Raw genomic sequence first — 17,830 nt, forward strand, 5'->3', positions numbered from 1 at the left:
ACCCCCTCCTGCCCCCCTCTCTTCTCTCACTCGCCCCTACCTTCCGTCAATTACCCCACTCTCTCTCAATCCACCCTACAAAATACATACCAAAAAACCCTACCCCCAGGGGGGGGGAGGGTCTGTGGTCCATAGGAGGAACCCCGGAGACTGCTTCAAGGAGCCCCAGGGTTTCCAGAACCCTGGTTGGGAATCACTGCTCTACTCTACTCTACATACTGAGACATGTCAACCTCGTCCAACTCCATCATTCCACCATAGCTTCCTTAGTCACAATTATAGGATGCCATGCAATGAATTCCTCCCCAAATTAAAAGGAGGTGATGAGCAGTTTTCTCAGTGGGCAAACGGACATCTCTATGTGGACTTTTGGGGTGGTTATCTGGTGACTAGATCTCTGCAGGTTTGAGTCAACTGGAAACTCACATGGTGTATGTGCTATAGATAGAATAATGCTTTTTGTTACTTTATGTTAACCTAAAATATATAATTTTTTCATTGTTTTGCTCATCCAAAAAAAAAAAATCCATCCTTTTCTTCAACGGAAAGAGAAAAGTAGTTGGCTGAGATTAGAAACAACTTTCTTCAGGACAAAAATAAGACTGTTTCCTAATTGAGTTTTACGGAAGGTAACTGATGGCCATGTACTTTTTTTACAGAGTGCTACGGCCTGAAGGTCGTTTCAAATGAGAAATGACCCACCTCTAGAGAGTGAAGACCTTGACCATTTACCAGCATTGTCTCTGGGGCCTGACCATTTACATGGGTGAACAAGACAAGCAAACAGAAATATCCCTCTTCCTGTAAGATCTCCTACCTATCTACCACTTCCTTTCTGCTCTCCTTCTCTTCAATAGACATCATTATCACCAATTTCTTTGCTTGCTGGCTTTAATCCAGGCGTGGCCAACTCCAGTCCTCAAGGGCCACCAACATGCCAGGTATTAGGGATATCCCTGCTTCATCCTGACTGAGCCAAGTGTTCTGAAGCAGGGGTATCCTTAAAACCTGACCTGCTGGTGGCCCTTGAGGACTGGAGTTGGCCACCCCTGCTTTAACCCATTAGTTGTGCTATGGCAGGTTATGACATCTCCATGTAGATTTCATATAATCTCTGCAGTTTATAATATTATTATTGAATCCTGTTTACAGTGCATGCAGAGCTTTACAAGACCAATTCATTTATACAGTACCACATATTTCCGCCTTAGCTTGCTTTACTCCAGTGCCTGCATTCGGCTTGTACCAAACCCACATTTGTATATTCCATCAATGCATTTAGAGTTACCAGATTTAACATGAGTTACAACAGGATTGGACAATGTTAACACATTCAGTGCTGCATGATTCTGCCACGCATTTTTACACTTCGCAATTTCAACATGGAGAGGAGGTGATGATTGAAAATATTTGCAGATTTCTATAGCGACGCGCCTGCTGAAAGGGCCTGACACTTATTATCTACCCTATTTCCAGAAATACCCCATAATCTCCTCTTTCACAGACTGAAAAGACTAGAAAGGTTTTAAAATTCCAGGCACAGAAGAGAGAAAACATTACTTGGCATCCATCTGTTGGAATGAGATTCAGTAAGTGATTGACTGGGCAAAACCCACAGCATGCTAAATACACTCAATACCCATGGTACCATTATGCTGTGAATGTTATGGGCTGGCATTACAAGAATACTAAGAATTAGAATGCCATTGGCTTTTTATCTCAGAGTCACAAATGGAGTGTCTTTCCATTTGACTTAATACCCACTATATCATAGCTCTTTTTCGTAATCATGCCCATGGTTACAATTCTTTGTATTCCTTTAATTGGGGTACATAATATATCAAATTAACGTTTAGGCCAGTTTTATTACTTTAAATTGGTGTCTCCTAACACTATGTTATGCGCTCATTATTAGAAGTGGAGCTGTTTTCTCAATCTTCCCACGAGGCCAGAACATGTTTGTTTATGAGAAAATATAAATGTAGTAGGAATTACACATTGGTGAGGGGAATGTAGCGAGTAACTCACAATTATCAACCAACATGGAAGCATTTGTCAAATAACAGCCTTTCACACTTAAACAGATATTGCACCCAGTTATTGCACAAAATAACTGCATATTACCCCCTATCATAGTGGAAGAAAGGTAGCCACAAATCAGGAGTGGCCAACTCCAGTCCTCAAAGGGCCACCAAAAGTCCAGGAACTACATGGACTCAGTAAAAATATATGCAGAGGGTTGTCATAAATGGAACTTGTTCAGGTTGGGCTAAAGTTGTGAGTGGAGTACCTCAGGGATCGGTACTGGGACCCCTGCTTTTTCACTGGTTTATTAATGACCTTGAGGTTGGCATAGAGAGCAAAGTCGCCATCTTTGTTGATGACACTAAATTTTGTAAGATAGTAGAGTCAGAGCAGGATGCAATTTCTCTCCAGAAGGACTTGGAGAGACTGGAAACTTGGGCAGGTAAATGGCAGATGAGGTTTAATACAGATAAATGTAAGGTTATGCATTTGGGAAGCAGGAATAAACAGGTGACTTACAAATTAAATGGGGATAAATTGGGGGAATCCTTGATGGAGAAGGATTTAGGAGTGCTTGTAGACAGCAGGCTTAGCAATAGTGCCCAAAGTCATGCAGTAGCTGCAAAAGCAAACAAGATCTTATCTTGCATTAAACGGGAAATGGATGGAAGGGAAGTAAACATAATTATACCCCTTTATAATGCATTAGTAAGACCACACCTTGAATATGGAGTACAATTTGGAGCACCACTCCTTAGAAAAGACATTATGGAACTAGAGAGAGTGCAGAGAAGAGCCACAAAGTTAATAAAGGGGATGGAAAATCTAACTTGAGGAGAGACAAGCTAAATTAGATTTATTTATATTAGAAAAGAGGCATCTAAGGCCCGTTCTATACAGCATGCGGCAGTGCGGCCGCGCGTGCCTATGCGAACGCACGTGCACGTGCCGCATGCTTTCTGTATGTATACTGTGAGAGCTGTGAAGGTACAGTGTTTGTGTGCTTGTGTGTATTTATGTATGTGTATGTGTATGTGTGTGTATGTATGTGTAATTTATTATTTATTAAAAAAAAAAACATTGGTAAAAATAAAATATTTATTACATTTGTGTAGACACACAAATACATAGACACACACACACACACACACACACACACACACACACACACACACACACACACACACACACACACACACACACACACACACACGTATACACACACACACACACACACACACACACACATATATACATACATTCAGCGCTGGTAGCGGCGCGAAAGATGATTTTCCCCGCCTTCTCCGCGGTCTGTCGGCTCCCCTCTCCCTGCTGTGTGCGCGCGTGCGGCGCCATTATAGGAAGGCTGACTGATGTCAGCCAACTAAAATTCCGCGCGCGCGCACGACGTAGTCCGCGCCCGGCACTATATAACAGCCCTAAGAGAGGATATGATAACTATATACAAATATATTCAGGGACAGTACAAGGAGCTTTCAAAAGAACTATTCATCCCACGGGCAGTACTAAGGACTCGGGACATCCCTTAAGTTTGGAGAAAAGGAGATTTCACCAGCAACAAAGGAAAGGGTTTTTTACAGTAAGGTCAGTTAAAATGTGGAATTCATTACCCATGGAGACTGTGATGGCAGATACAATAGAACAATAGATGTGTTAAAAAAAAATGTTGGACATCTTTTTAGATAGGAAAGGTATACAGGGATATAACAAATATGTAAACATGGGAAGGATGTTGATCCAGGGAGCTATCTGATTGCCAATATTTGGAGTCAGGAAAGAATTTATTTTTCCCTTTATGAGATATCATTGGATAATGTGTCACTGGGGGGTTTTGTTTGCCTTCCACTGGATCAATAAGTAAGTATAAAGGATAAAGTATCTGTCGTCTACATTTAGCATTGGTTGAACTTGATGGACCTATGACTTTTTTTCAACCTCATCTACATACTATGTAACTAGAGTTATCCCTGCTTCAGCACAGGTGGCCCAATCAGTGGCTCAGTCAACGACTGAGCCACCTTTGCTGAAGCAGGCCTAATCTTAAAACCTGACCTGTTGGTATCCCTCGAGGACTGGAGTTGGCCGCTCCTGCCATAGATGATGCAGAAAATATCATTAGAATAGGCTTAGGGTTTCTCTTTGCTGTCGAAGGGTCAGGTCGAACTAAACCAGGGGTCAGCAACCTGCAGCGCCAAGCCGCATGCTGCTCTTTCAGCCCCTACATACGGCTCTCCTCCGTCCTGGGACGCTGCTCCCTCTCTCCCTCACTGCGTTGCCGGTAGCTGCGGGGGAGGGGGGCCCGGCCGGCGGTGGCCAGGCCTCTTGTTGCCGCTGGGCATTTCCCCAGCTGCTGGCCGGCCTCCTGCACTGTCCCACGTCGGGCCTCTCTGTGATGACACACACCGGCGTGAGAGAGGCCCGGCGTGGGACAGTGCAGGTGTTAATGTTAATGATTATACAGTATATACCTATGAGAGTGTGTATGGTATATGTATGTGTTTGTGGGGTGCAATATTCATGCATGTGTTGCAGCTCACTGAATATTTTGGACACTATTTTTAAAAAATATAAAATGGCTCTTTTCCTTGAACTTTTGAAGCCCCCTGGGCCTAAGCTATGGCGGGGCCTCTCCTGCACCGTCATGGCATAATGTCACGTTGTGTTGTCATGGCAACGCATCAGCATGACAACGCAACGCTGCAGAAGGAAGGCCGCTCTGCAAAAGGTGAGACCCCCTGCGCGCGCACACACTCACCTCCTCCAGCTACACCCACCCGCACCCTTACCCTTGTCCCTACCTTGGGGTGAGCTACGGTGCGGTCCTGCGTTGGTTCAGGGCCTCCCCAGCTCCTCTCTCTCCTGTCGGGCGGACTTTGGATGACAGGAGGAGGGAGCGTGGGCCCCCCACCGAAGGCGCAGCGCCCTGCATACAAAGCAGAGCCTCCGGATGTCGCAAACCTTTTCCTGTACCCCACAGCTTACTAGAAACCACAGAATACCGCAGAGTATAAGAGGATGACGAAAGTTCTTACCTGATCCTCAAAGGAAAGGGCTTGGGCAACGTCTCGAGGAAATCCATCAATGACAATGCCCTCTGAGTCCGGAATTTGCATTAGTTTTTGCTTTATTTCGGTAATTGTGGTTTCCTTTCACAGAAATGAGAAAAACAGACCGTGATTAATTGTCCGTGTTTGTATGCAGTGAATGTTACGCGGGCAGCACATGTGTGGCTGTCATACCTGTGGGGCTAATTCACCAGTCGTAATTATCTTAGCAATTAGGCTCCATTTTCTGTTGCTACTTGTGTTGTGAATCTTCTTTCTTAACAATTCGCCCACTGATATGTATTCAAAACCATAGCGTTCTGCTATTTTTAGGCTCTGGGTTCCTTTTCCACTGCCAGGTCCACCTATTATTAAAAAATGGTAATGCCGTGTTGATTTCCAATAAGCTAACCAGAATATTTCATTTGACTTGAGAAAACACGTGGACTATTTAAATCGTTGTGTACATTTAATTAATATTTTAATAAAAAAAGTATTCTGTATTTGACACAAATGTTAGCCCATATTTACTAAACAGTGCTAGTTAGAGCTTATCTTTTCATACACTATTTTTCATCACTGTATGTGTCTACCTGGTTTACTCATTAACACGCATTTCTAGTGTATGTTCTGCAGGTCCTTTCTATTAATAGACCCATAAAACAGTTCTCCATAGATATAGTTAGAAAGTGACTTTTATGGAAATGTGTGCATGTTTAGGAATGCACTGTCAATAGTGTTACAAGGTACACAAACCAACTGAGAATAAAACTCGTCAATAAAACAAACTGTAGCCAGGTCTTTTGGGATATCTGTTACACATTGACATGAATCATGCATATTTTCAGAAGGGTGTAAGTATGCAAATTTCAACTTTAAAAAGGGCTTAAGCTTGGATACCTTTGGTACATGGCCTCTGCCTAAAGATACTAGGTGTTTAGGATGTACCATAAGGTAGCAATGCTGAGATTTCCAGCTGCACCAATATCCTCTATATTTCAGAGTTCAATATGATTATTATGTGCCTTCTTTTGATAGCACAGATGTTTGTATACCCAGTAGTGAATGTGATGTTATACTGTAAACTGCTAGACAGGTCTACAGCCCCCTGCAAGCACACTTTGTTGCCTTAAGGTTATAAAAGCAGGCGCTTTCAACTCCAGTCCTCAAGAGCCCCCCAACAGGTCAGTTTTCAGGATATCCCTGCTTCAGCACAGATGGCTCAATCAGTGGCTCAGCCAAAGACTGAGCTACTGATTGAGTCACCTGTGCTGAAGCTGGGATATCCTGAAAACCTGACCTGGTTGGGGGGATCTTGAGGATTGGAGTTGAGAACCTCTGGGCTAAGGAATGAGTGGCAAATCTATTAAATGCATACTATCAATTTATAGGAGTAGAAGAGACATTGGCTTCCAATAGAAATAAAGAGGAAGTTGAGCGAGAATTTGTGGCTCGGCTCTTTCCAAGATTCCAAACCCTACCAGATAAATATGCAACTCTCCATCCTTAGTTGCAGCTCCTTCAAAGACGCTTGTAGTGTATTAGAAGCATACAATGATTCAACATTCGTTACATACCTATGACAAGTATGATTTTTGGGTGAGGTCTTGAAGGATCAAATACTTCATACTCTTCAATAAGTTCTGCCGTTTCCGAGAGGTCTGTATCACTTTCTATGGAGAACTGGTGGATAGGCGGTAATCGATCATAGCGGCGATAGGGGAAATTACCACTTTCAGGCAACACTGTAAAACAGAAACAGCCCGAGAGCACAGTCAGGATAATGAGGCCACAGAAGATTTTGTTTTACACGGATTTGTATATACAGTTTTCCTGTGCTGTTTAAGCACACGCACAGCAAAAGCAAACTTAAATGAAAACTGTTCTTTATTTAAAAGAACTTATACATTGGGCGAATGAAAGGTTTCCACCTCATTTGCTAATGACGATATTACATCACATCAATATCAGCATTCACAACTGTACTACCAGGCTCGTAATTTGACTCAATAATTCAAAATGACAAAGAAGTAGACGTTGGAGATCATATATTTCCTAATTTAGGAGAATTTCTATATCCAAGAATGTGCTTTTGTTGCATTTTAGCCCACTAAGTACTTACCTGTTTTGAAAATTATTTATAATGTACTGCAATATCAAAAAATATTTTTTTCTGCCGGCATTTAAAATGGCTATTGGTGTTTACATGGCATTAATAATACATGTACAGCATACCAGTGCTATCATCACTTTGGGGACCCAACGAAGTCATTTCATTAAAATGAGATTAAAGCTAGCTAAGCAGAAGTAAACGGTCCCTATGTCTTTTAAGTCTTCACGTCTTGGCAGCTACCAAACTGAAAAGCTGCAGAATTGCTTAACATATACGCATTTAAACTCCAGTGCCTATTTCTCGATTCAGGAGTCGAATGGTCAGGCCATGCAGAAAGCCAATGATTTCATGTGCTGTTGTGAATTGTGCCATGTGTTAGAACACATAGGTGTATACCGGGGGCGGCCAATCCAGTCCTCAAGGGCCACCAATAGGTCAGGGTTTTAAGATCCCCAGCTTCAGCACAGGTGGCTCAATCAGTGGCTCGGTCAATGACTGAGCCACCTGTGGTGAAGCACGGATATCTTGAAAACCTGACCTGTTGGTGGCCCTTGAAGACTGGAGTTGCCCATCCCTGGTACAGTAGGGCGCCGCTTCTCGGTGTTTCGCTTCTCGGTGATCCGCCAATACGGCGGTACCGAGAAGTGGGCCGCTATGCCTGCACATGCGCAAAAGGGGAGCGGCTGAGTTCATGCATGCGCAGAAGGGGGGGACTGCAAGTCTGTGCATGCGCAGAAGGGGGGACTGCAAGTCTGCGCATGCACAGAAGGGGGGACTGCAAGTCTGCACATGCGCTGAAGAGGGAGCGGCTGAGTTCATGCATGCGCAGAAGGGGGGGACTGCAAGTCTGCGCATGCGCAGAAGGGGGAGACTGCAAGTCTGCGCATGCGCTGGAGGGAGCGGCTGAGTTCGCGCATGTGCAGAAGGGGGGGACTGCAAGTCTGCGCATGCGCAGAAGGGTAGGAGACCCTGAAAATCGCCAGTGGCGCATTTCGCTTTGCGGCGGCACCATGGACGGAACTCACCGTATGAGCGTGGCCCTACTGTATATACATTATGTATAAAATGTAAAAGTTGAGACATTCTGGGGCAAAATAACTCCATGAGGTGTATTAAGGAGGGCAACTGAAAGTAAAGGGACTTTTTTCTTTAATACATTAGGTGCCATTTTTGTTTCCCAGAATTGCACCAAATTTGCCTTGATACATATACTGTACCCCACTGGGTGTCATCACCTAACAAAAGCAAAAACACAAGGCTATTTTAAGTCAAATGTGCAGCTTTTCTAGCAGCTTTTCTAGCAATGCTCCTCCTGTTTACAATGCACCAATCCACACAATATAAAAGAATGCAATGGGGTTTGCTACTATATATTACTATATATTACCGTTTCTGAAAAAAGATCTTCTTGCTTGTCCACCGTTGAGAGGGGGCAAATTTCTCTTGTCTGGCCCTACGAATGTGTCCCATCGTACTTTCTCTGATCCTCCCAATTCCTTCACTTTTTCTAAACAGTTTTCCAAATAGTCTACTGGATCATCAGGTCTATAATACATTAATCCATTCAGAAGCCCCTGCAACATAGTAACAAAAAGTGAGACGTAGTGTGAATATAAGTTACTATAACAGAGGTGTGATTTGCAGGCATATTATATTGATTATCAACTGACAACATTTGGTATTTTAATGAGAGAAAGCACGAGAAGGCTGCAAACAATCTATATCTAGATCACACAATCTATATCTAGATCACACAATCTATATCTAGATCACACAAGCTGGGCTGGAGGAGTGGCTCTGTGAGCAAGGACACTGTCTGTGAGAACCCTGAGTTTTAAGCTGGGGAACCTGGTTCAAAACCCAGTGTCAGCTCCTTGCGTGACCTTGGGCAAGTGACTTTATCTCTCTGTGCCTCAGGCACCATAAATACAGATTTTAAGCTCTTCTTGGCAGGGACTGTCTGTAACATTCCTATGTGCTGCGTACCATGCATTAAACTGTAATTTTGACTCCCATTGGGAGAAAAACGCTGTATAAAATAGTTATTATTATTATCAGTGTTCGACAAACCTATACATTTGCTCCCCCCGGGCGAGTAAATATTGGCCCAAGCAGCACACGTTTGGTACTAGGTGGCGAGTAGATTTTTTTGTGTGGCGAGTAGATTTTTTGGTGATTTGTCAACCACTGATTATTATTATTATTATTAACCAAATAAGCAAAATAATGTGTTTGTGAATTAGATTTCTGCAATATACAGTAATCTCGCTCTTCTCATTTTATAGGATTGATTTACACAAAGCAGAAAAATGCAAAAATCCAAATCAAAGGGTTCGTGTACTTACTTATGTCATATATTTGTACCAAAATACTTATTTATAAAATATTTTACTAGGAGAAAATGCATTGAATGTTACATGTTGTTTTCAAGTATGTACGGGATACAGAATATTATGATGACATGACATATTACAGTTACAAACATATTTAACATCTCAAGTTAACAATGTGCTTTTTAACAAAACATTATACAGGCATACCCCGCATTAACGTACGCAATGGGACCGGAGCATGTATGTAAAGTGAAAATGTACTTAAAGTGAAGCACTACCTTTTCCCCACTTATCGATGCATGTACTGTACTGCAATCGTCCTATATGTGCATAACTGATGTAAGTAACACATTTGTAACAGGCTCTATAGACTCCCCGCTTGAGCACAGCTTCGGTACAGGTAGGGAGCTGGTATTGGTGTTCAGGACGTGCTGACAGGCGCATGCGTGAGCTGCCGTTTGCCTATTCGGCGATATGTCCTTACTCGCGAGTGTACTTAAAGTGAGTGTCCTTAAACCGTGGTATGCCTGTACAGATTCCTATTGTTCTACCATTAAATAGGGCACAAGTCAAAAAGCCACCCTCTGGCAAACCCAAATAAGTAGTGTCACTATGAATATCAACTGATATGTATGTCATGTGAAGTGCATTGAAGTGGTTGTGTCCCATGTGCTGTGTGGTACTGATAATTTATTGGTTCATCTAAAATCTTATGCTGGGGCGACATCGGTAGAGATTTGAGGAAATACAGCACAAGTCACTGTGATATGACCTTTTTACAGTATCAAGAATGAGATTATATGCTATCTATACTATAATTCTAAGTTGTCTGTTTGTTTGTTTGTATGTCAGAAGCATCGAAATCTCACAAACGGCACCACGTAGCACAACAAAACCTTCACTGGACATTCTGCTGCGGATTTGTAGGTCAATGCAACTATTTAGACCTTCCAATGTCACTCACCTCCCAAAAGATGGACATTCTAAGTTTCCCATGGGTGTCCTGCATCTGTTAGAGCAGGAGCAGGGGGCAGGGGCGTAGCTACTAAGGGAGGGGGTGTGTCCTTGCCTGGATTATGTGCGGAGGGGAAATGTGCCAACGGAGGTTGGGTAGGGGGAGATGTGCCAACGGGTGTTGGGTAGGGGGAGATGTGCTAACGGGGGTTGGGTACGGGGAGATGTTCCAGCGGGGGGGCGGGGGGAGATGTGCCAGAAGCGGGGGGAGATGTACCAACGGGGATGATGGGTTGGCGCTCCTGTGACGCGCTGTCGGTGCAGGAGGAGGAGGAGGAGCGCCGCTGTAGCAGCTCAATGGTGAGGAGCCAGGGCTGGTGTGACGGGGATTCAAGACAGGGTTATGACGTCGGCGGAGCGGAGTTTTTACATCGCTTGACGTCAGCTGTGCCGGGCCCGGGTGTGATGGACAGGAGGCAGGCGGGAGACCTGTTACTGGCGCACAGCAGAGTGAGGAGGGGGAGGGAATCACAGTGTGGTAGGTACAGGGGGAGGGAATCACACTTGGTGGAGGTACATGGGGAGGGAATCCCAGTGTGGTAGGTACAGGGGGAGGGAATCACACTTGGTGGAGGTACATGGGGAGGGAATCACAGTGTGGTAGGTACAGGGGGAGGGAATCACACTTGGTGGAGGTACATGGGGAGGGAATCCCAGTGTGGTAGGTACAGGGGGAGGGAATCACACTTGGTGGAGGTACATGGGGAGGGAATCACAGTGTGGTAGGTACAGGGGGAGGGAATCACACTTGGTGGAGGTACATGGGGAGGGAATCCCAGTGTGGTAGGTACAGGGGGAGGGAATCACACTTGGTGGAGGTACATGGGGAGGGAATCACAGTGTGGTGCAGGTACAGGGGGGGGGACACATCAGTGTGCTGCAGGTACAGGAAGGGACATCATAGTGTGGTGCAGGTACAGGGGGGACATGCCACAGCAGTGTGGGGAGATGTGTCGCCAGTGGGGCGAGGGGGGGGGGGACATGTTCCAGCAGCGGGGGGAGACACACACACACAGACAGACAGTAACACACATATACACACAGACACACACATATACACACAGACACACACACACAGAGACAAATCTCACCCCGCACTACATCCAGCAGCAGGGGGGGGGGGGGCACAGGGAGATGTGCCAGCAGCAGGGGAGAGGGGGGGGCAGGGACATGTATTCAATATTACATTCCCCGGGGCGAAGCCGGGCACAAAAGCTAGTATTTAATAAGCAGTGCCAGGCGTTACAGCATCTTCCACTTGAATGAGACTTAAAGTGCCTTTTGGCTTCGTACTATTGAGTAATTATGACCCTATGTGATTTTCAGAGCAGGGTTAATCTGTTTGTGTTACTGAACCATTTCCATAATCTAGCACCATTAAATAGAATATCTAAATGCAGCACACGTTTATAGAAAGCACTCCTATATACACAATGAATCATCCAGTATGTTAAATCTAAAAACATGTATGCCTAGTTCTTACTTGATAACATGAGGAACAATTGAGTTATGCAGGATAACTGGATTGCATTGGAAAGCACTATTACTACAGTATATTTACTAATAAGTGCTAACTATATCATAATACGCCTTCCAACACCAGACAGCCTCATATGGAATAACAGAATGGGTAAATATGGCCCTATAGCTTTAGAATACTGTGTACGTGACACTGGTTGACAGCATCACTCTCCTGCCTGATATTTGGTACAGTATGGGGGTGGTCACACACTGCTTCATACTGTTAAAATGCTCTAAAATGCAGTTGAATTCTAAAATGAATATAACCCACTCTTAGCCAGATAAGCGATGTGGGTGACTGGTATCGTGCTATAGTTCTTTACAAGTAGTGTTATTTTTATTTGATAATACTTCATATCTGTTCTATGGATCTTGTGAGCCAAGATGTTTTTGTGTTGCGGATGTGTTAGGTTTGAGTTGTTGGTGTGTCGTGGATTTGGAGGATTACATGAAAAGAAAGCCATCAGACCTCCGACTAAGCTGGGGGTTCTCAACTCCAGCCCTCAAGACCCCCCTACCCCCACCAGGTTAGGTTTTCAGGATATCCCTGCTTCAGCACAGGTGGCTCAATTAGTGGCTCGGTCTTCGACTGCACCACCTGTGCTGAAGCAGGGATATCTTGAAAACCTGACCTGTTGGGGGTCTAGAGTGCTGGAGTTGAGAACCCTGCACTAAGCAATGATGAGCTTGCCTGACTGATATTTGTAATACTGTAAGTGCAGCGATCTCCTCAGTGTGATTGTTCTTATTGCTCGCTGATGGTCAGATGGAGACCTCCATCATCATTATGTTAAGCAATATATTTTACCATGTACATCATATAATATTTAAAGAAAAAAATAACTGCAAACATTTTTTGTTTATTTGATTTTCATTCTAAAATTAACCAACCAACAATTACCCTTGAGTTGGTTTGAGTCACACACATGCAGCTTTAAGTCCAAACTGTTAAAATGCTGTTGCTACTGACAGCCGGTCTGCTCACATACATGGCATTTCTATGCAGGCTATATGTAGATCTACAGGAGATTGCCTTATTGTACTAAACTAAACTTACATCCAGCTATTTACCACATGCAGTAATTGCATCCCATAGAATCTCAGCGTGACGAATGCAAAAACAAGCATCCTACCTAACATGATCCCTTATTGTCAATGCTGAGGATTTAATAACTGACTGACAAATCAACAGGTCTCCTCTTTAAACATGTAAATAAGAGACCTCTGAGGTTCTGAAAGCTCTGTATACACAAGTAAGGAGTCTCCATACCCATGTATGACTGCTCTCTCACTGTCACTGCATTCTCTGTGCCTGCTCTCTCACTGTCACTGCATTCTCTGTGCCTGCTCTCTCACTGTCACTGCATGCTCTGTGCCTGCTCTCTCACTGTCACTGCTTTCTCTGTGCCTGCTCTCTCACTGTCACTACATTCTCTGTGCCTGCTCTCTCACTGTCACTGCATTCTCTGTGTCTGTTATGTATCTCACTGTCACTGCATTCTCTGTGCCTGCTCTCTCACTGCATTATCTGTGCCTGCTCTCTCACTGTCACTGCATTCTTTGTGCCTGCTATGTATCTCACTGTCACTGCATTTTCTGTGCCTGCTCTCACACTGTCACTGCATTCTCTGTGCCTGCTCTCTCACTGTCACTGCATTCTCTGTGCCTGCTCTCTCACTGTCACTGCATTCTCTGTGCCTGCTCTCTCACTGCCACTGCATTCTCTGTGCCTGCTCTCTCACTGTCACTGCATGCTCTGTGCCTGCTCTCTCACTGTCACTGCTTTCTCTGTGCCTGCTCTCTCACTGTCACTACATTCTCTGTGCCTGCTCTCTCACTGTCACTGCATGCTCTGTGCCTGCTCTCTCACTGTCACTGCATTCTCTGTGTCTGTTATGTATCTCACTGTCACTGCATTATCTGTGCCTGCTCTCTCACTGTCACTGCATTCTTTGTGCCTGCTATGTATCTCACTGTCACTGCATTTTCTGTGCCTGCTCTCACACTGTCACTGCATTCTCTGTGCCTGCTCTCTCACTGTCACTGCATTCTCTGTACCTGTTCTCTCACTGTCACTGCATTATCTGTGCCTGCTCCCTCACTGTCACTGCATTATCTGTGCCTGCTCTCTCACTGTCACTGCATTCTCTGTGCCTGCTCTCTCACTCACTGCATTCTCTGTGCATGCTCTCCCACTGTCACTGCATTATCTGTGCCTGCTCTCTCACTCACTGCAGTCTCTGTGCCTGCTCTCCCACTGTCACTGCATTATCTGTGCCTGCTCTCTCACTGTCACTGCATTATCTGTGACTGCTCTCACTGTCACTGCATTCTCTGTACCTGCTCTCTCACTGTCACTGCCTTCTCTGTGCCTGCTCTCTCACTGTCACTGCATTCTCTGTGCCTGCTCTCTCACTGTCACTGCATTCTCTGTGCCTGCTCTCTCACTGTCACTGCATTCTCTGTGCCTGCTCTCTCACTGTCACTGCATTCTCTGTGACTGCTCTCTCATTGCAATCTCTGTGCCTGCTCTCTCACTGTCACTTCATCCTCTGTGCCTGCTCTCTCACTGTCACTGCATTCTCTGTGCCTGCTATCTCACTGTCACTGCATTCTCTGTGCCTGCTCTCACTGTCACTGCATTCTCTGTGTCTGCTCACTCACTGTCACTGCATTCTCTGTGTCTGTTATGTATCTCACTGTCACGGCATTCTCTGTGCCTGTTATGTATTTCACTGTCACTGCATCCTCTGTGCCTGCTCTCTCACTGTCACTGCAGTCTCTGTGCCTGCTCTCTCACTGTCACTGCATTATCGGTGACTGCTCTCTCACTCACTGCATTCTCTGTGCCTGCTCTCCCACTGTCACTGCATTATCTGTGCCTGCTCTCTCACTGTGACTGCTCTCACTGTCACTGCATTCTCTGTGCCTGCTCTCTCACTGTCACTGCATTCTCTGTGCCTACTCTCTCACTGTCACTGCAATCTCTGTGCCTGCTCTCTCACTGTCACTGCATGCTCTGTGTCCGCTCTCTCACTGTCACTGCATTATATGTGCCTGCTCTCTCACTGTCACTGCATTCTCTGTGCCTGCTCCCTCACTGTCACTGCATTATCTGTGCCTGCTCTCTCACAGTCATTGCATTATCTGTGCATGCTCTCCCACTGTCACTGCATTCTCTGTGCCTGCTCTCTCACTGTCACAGCATTCTCTGTGCCTGCTCTCTCACTGTCACTGCATTCTCTGTGCCTGCTCTCTCACTGTCTCTGCATTCTCTGTGCCTGCTCTCACACTGTCACTGCATTCTCTGTGCCTGCTCTCTCACTGTCACTGCATTCTCTGTGCCTGCTCTCTCACTGTCACTGCATTCTCTGTGCCTGCTCCCTCACTGTCACTGCATTCTCTCTGCCTGCTCTCACTGTCACTGCATTATTTGTGCCTGCTCTCTCACTGTCACTGCATTATCTGTGCCTGCTCTCTCACTGTCACTGCATTATCTGTGCCTGCTCTCTCACTGTCACTGCATTCTATGTGCCTGCTCTCACTGTCACTGCATTCTCTGTGCCTGCTCTCTCACTGTCACTGCCTTCTCTGTGCCTGCTCTCTCACTGTCACTGCATTATCTGTGCCTGCTCTCTCTCTGTCACTGCATTCTCTGTGCCTGCTCTCTCACTGTCACTGCATTATCTGTGCCTGCTCTCTCACTGTCAATGCAGTCTCTGTGCCTGCTCTCTCACTGTCACTGCATTATTTGTGCCTGCTCTCTCACTGTCACTGCATTATCTGTGCCTGCTCTCTCACTGTCACTGCATTATCTGTGCCTGCTCTCTCACTGTCACTGCATTCTCTGTGACTGCTCTCACTGTCACTGCATTCTCTGTGCCTGCTCTCTCACTGTCACTGCATTCTCTGTGACTGCTCTCACTGTCACTGCATTCTCTGTGCCTGCTCTCTCACTGTCACTGCCTTCTCTGTGCCTGCTCTCTCACTGTCACTGCATTATCTGTGCCTGCTCTCTCTCTGTCACTGCATTCTCTGTGCCTGCTCTCTCACTGTCACTGCATTATCTGTGCCTGCTCTCTCACTGTCACTGCAGTCTGTGCCTGCTCTCTCACTGTCACTGCATTCTCTGTGCCTGCTCTCTCACTGTCATTGCATTCTCTCTGCCTGCTCTCTCACTGTCACTGCATTCTCTGTGTCTGCTCTCTCACTGTCACTGCATTATCTGTGCCTGCTCTCTCTCTGTCACTGCATTCTCTGTGCCTGCTCTCTCACTGTCACTGCATTCTCTGTGTCTGCTCTCTCACTGTCACTGCATTCTCTGTGCCTGCTCTCTCACTGTCACTGCATTCTCTGTGTCTGCTCTCTCACTGTCATTGCATTCTCTCTGCCTGCTCTCTCACTGTCCTGTGGTCCCTTACAGACGAGTAAATTGCAGAAGAAAATGACTTTGAAGAGCAATCTTATAAGTTTATGCATTAATTACACTCCTGTCACTGAGACAAGAGGGACCAACGGTTTTGTGACTATCAGTATTTTAGATCAGAAGATAGCCATGTGCACGCTAACATATAAAAACGGATAAGACCATCTGCCTCTGCGCTATTTGTACTGTAGCTCTCTGACACTTTATAAAACAAGCGCGTTAAAAACTAAAAGCACTTTGCATAATATTGCCAAACACTGCATAACTTCGCTGTAAATATATATATCATTTAGCATGTTATCATACATAATCTCCCAATGCATCATGAACACCGACCACCTCCCCGTGCTCGCTTACCTCGAATAGCTGCGGGATCTCCCTGCGTGCCAGGTACTCCTTGGAGTCGCTGCTGTTCATCCTTCCCTTGGATGCAGTGAATGAGAAGAACAATGCGCAGCCCCCGAGCTCTGCTCCTCCTGCCCGGTTCAGGCTCTTATTGTGCTGCCTGACCCTAACCTAGGAAAGCAGCACAGAGCACAGAGCTTGCCGGTCTGACGGGGTTTCCCGTGCCCCTTCCCGTCTCACTGCACAGGCACTGCCCCCAAATGCGCACTCCCTGCTCTAGTGCAGGATCCGGGAAGCTCTCGCACACAGCAGGCTGGCTCGGTGATTACGCACACACTGCTGCGCACTACCCCAGCCCTCTGAGGCTTCACACTCAGCTCCCTTGTCACTTTGATGCCAAGATCCCCGTTTAACCATTTCACTGCGTGGTGTGCTTCTTCCCTGCTGGTTGCTGAGCTGCTCATTCATGTTAAGAGATGTGGGGATGTGAGAATGTGTTCCCAAGCCAACCCCAATCAGGCGCCGGTTAGTGTGTTGCTGTTAAACCTCACATTTGTCAAACATTTGCTTTAAAATAATAATAATAATAATAAAATTGCCTGCATCGACATACATTCAGCTTAATGTAAATCATTGTTGAAAATTAATCGGTTGAAAACATGACTTGTTTGAAATGTAATTGTGCTTTTTGCAAAATATTTGAGTTGTAGTGTTTGTGTCCACTACAAACACAGACCATTTGAACCCTAAGCGGTGCCGGGCATCTCCTGTTAATAGCTTGACTCATGTGAGCCTTTGGGGACAACTGTGCAAAATGATGTTTTGATATTGCATCCCCATCTCAGAAGACCAATAAGATTTAGATAGAAAGCATTTCTCTTGCTCAGGACTCTTAATAGCGTTTTCATCCACACATTAAATAAGTTATGGCGGAAAAAAAGGGACACACAACCTTCCAGTGTACAGTGTAGAGCGAATAAAACCACAC

The 17,830-nt window shown here is 45.4% G+C and overlaps 1 protein-coding gene across 2 annotated transcripts in view; it reads right to left on the reverse strand.

Moving 5' to 3' along the window:
• AK5 (adenylate kinase 5) overlaps window positions 1–17,225 on the reverse strand; it is a 148,897-nt gene extending 131,672 nt beyond the window's left edge. Inside the window, exons 1-5 of one of the 2 annotated variants that reach the window (XM_075615766.1) lie at window positions 16,855–17,225; window positions 8,591–8,777; window positions 6,668–6,835; window positions 5,286–5,455; window positions 5,079–5,192 (exon numbers count right to left, since the gene is read on the reverse strand). In XM_075615766.1, coding sequence (XP_075471881.1) covers window positions 5,079–5,192; window positions 5,286–5,455; window positions 6,668–6,835; window positions 8,591–8,777; window positions 16,855–16,914 — 699 coding nt within the window. In that variant the 5' untranslated portion in view covers window positions 16,915–17,225. The remainder of the gene's footprint in view (window positions 1–5,078; window positions 5,193–5,285; window positions 5,456–6,667; window positions 6,836–8,590; window positions 8,778–16,854) is intronic. The other variant, XM_075615765.1, reaches the window with a different exon arrangement.
• Between the last annotated feature and the right edge of the window lie 605 nt (window positions 17,226–17,830).

The sequence above is a fragment of the Ascaphus truei genome, chromosome 10, assembly GCF_040206685.1.
Source record: "Ascaphus truei isolate aAscTru1 chromosome 10, aAscTru1.hap1, whole genome shotgun sequence".
Taxonomy (NCBI): Eukaryota; Metazoa; Chordata; class Amphibia; order Anura; family Ascaphidae; genus Ascaphus; species Ascaphus truei.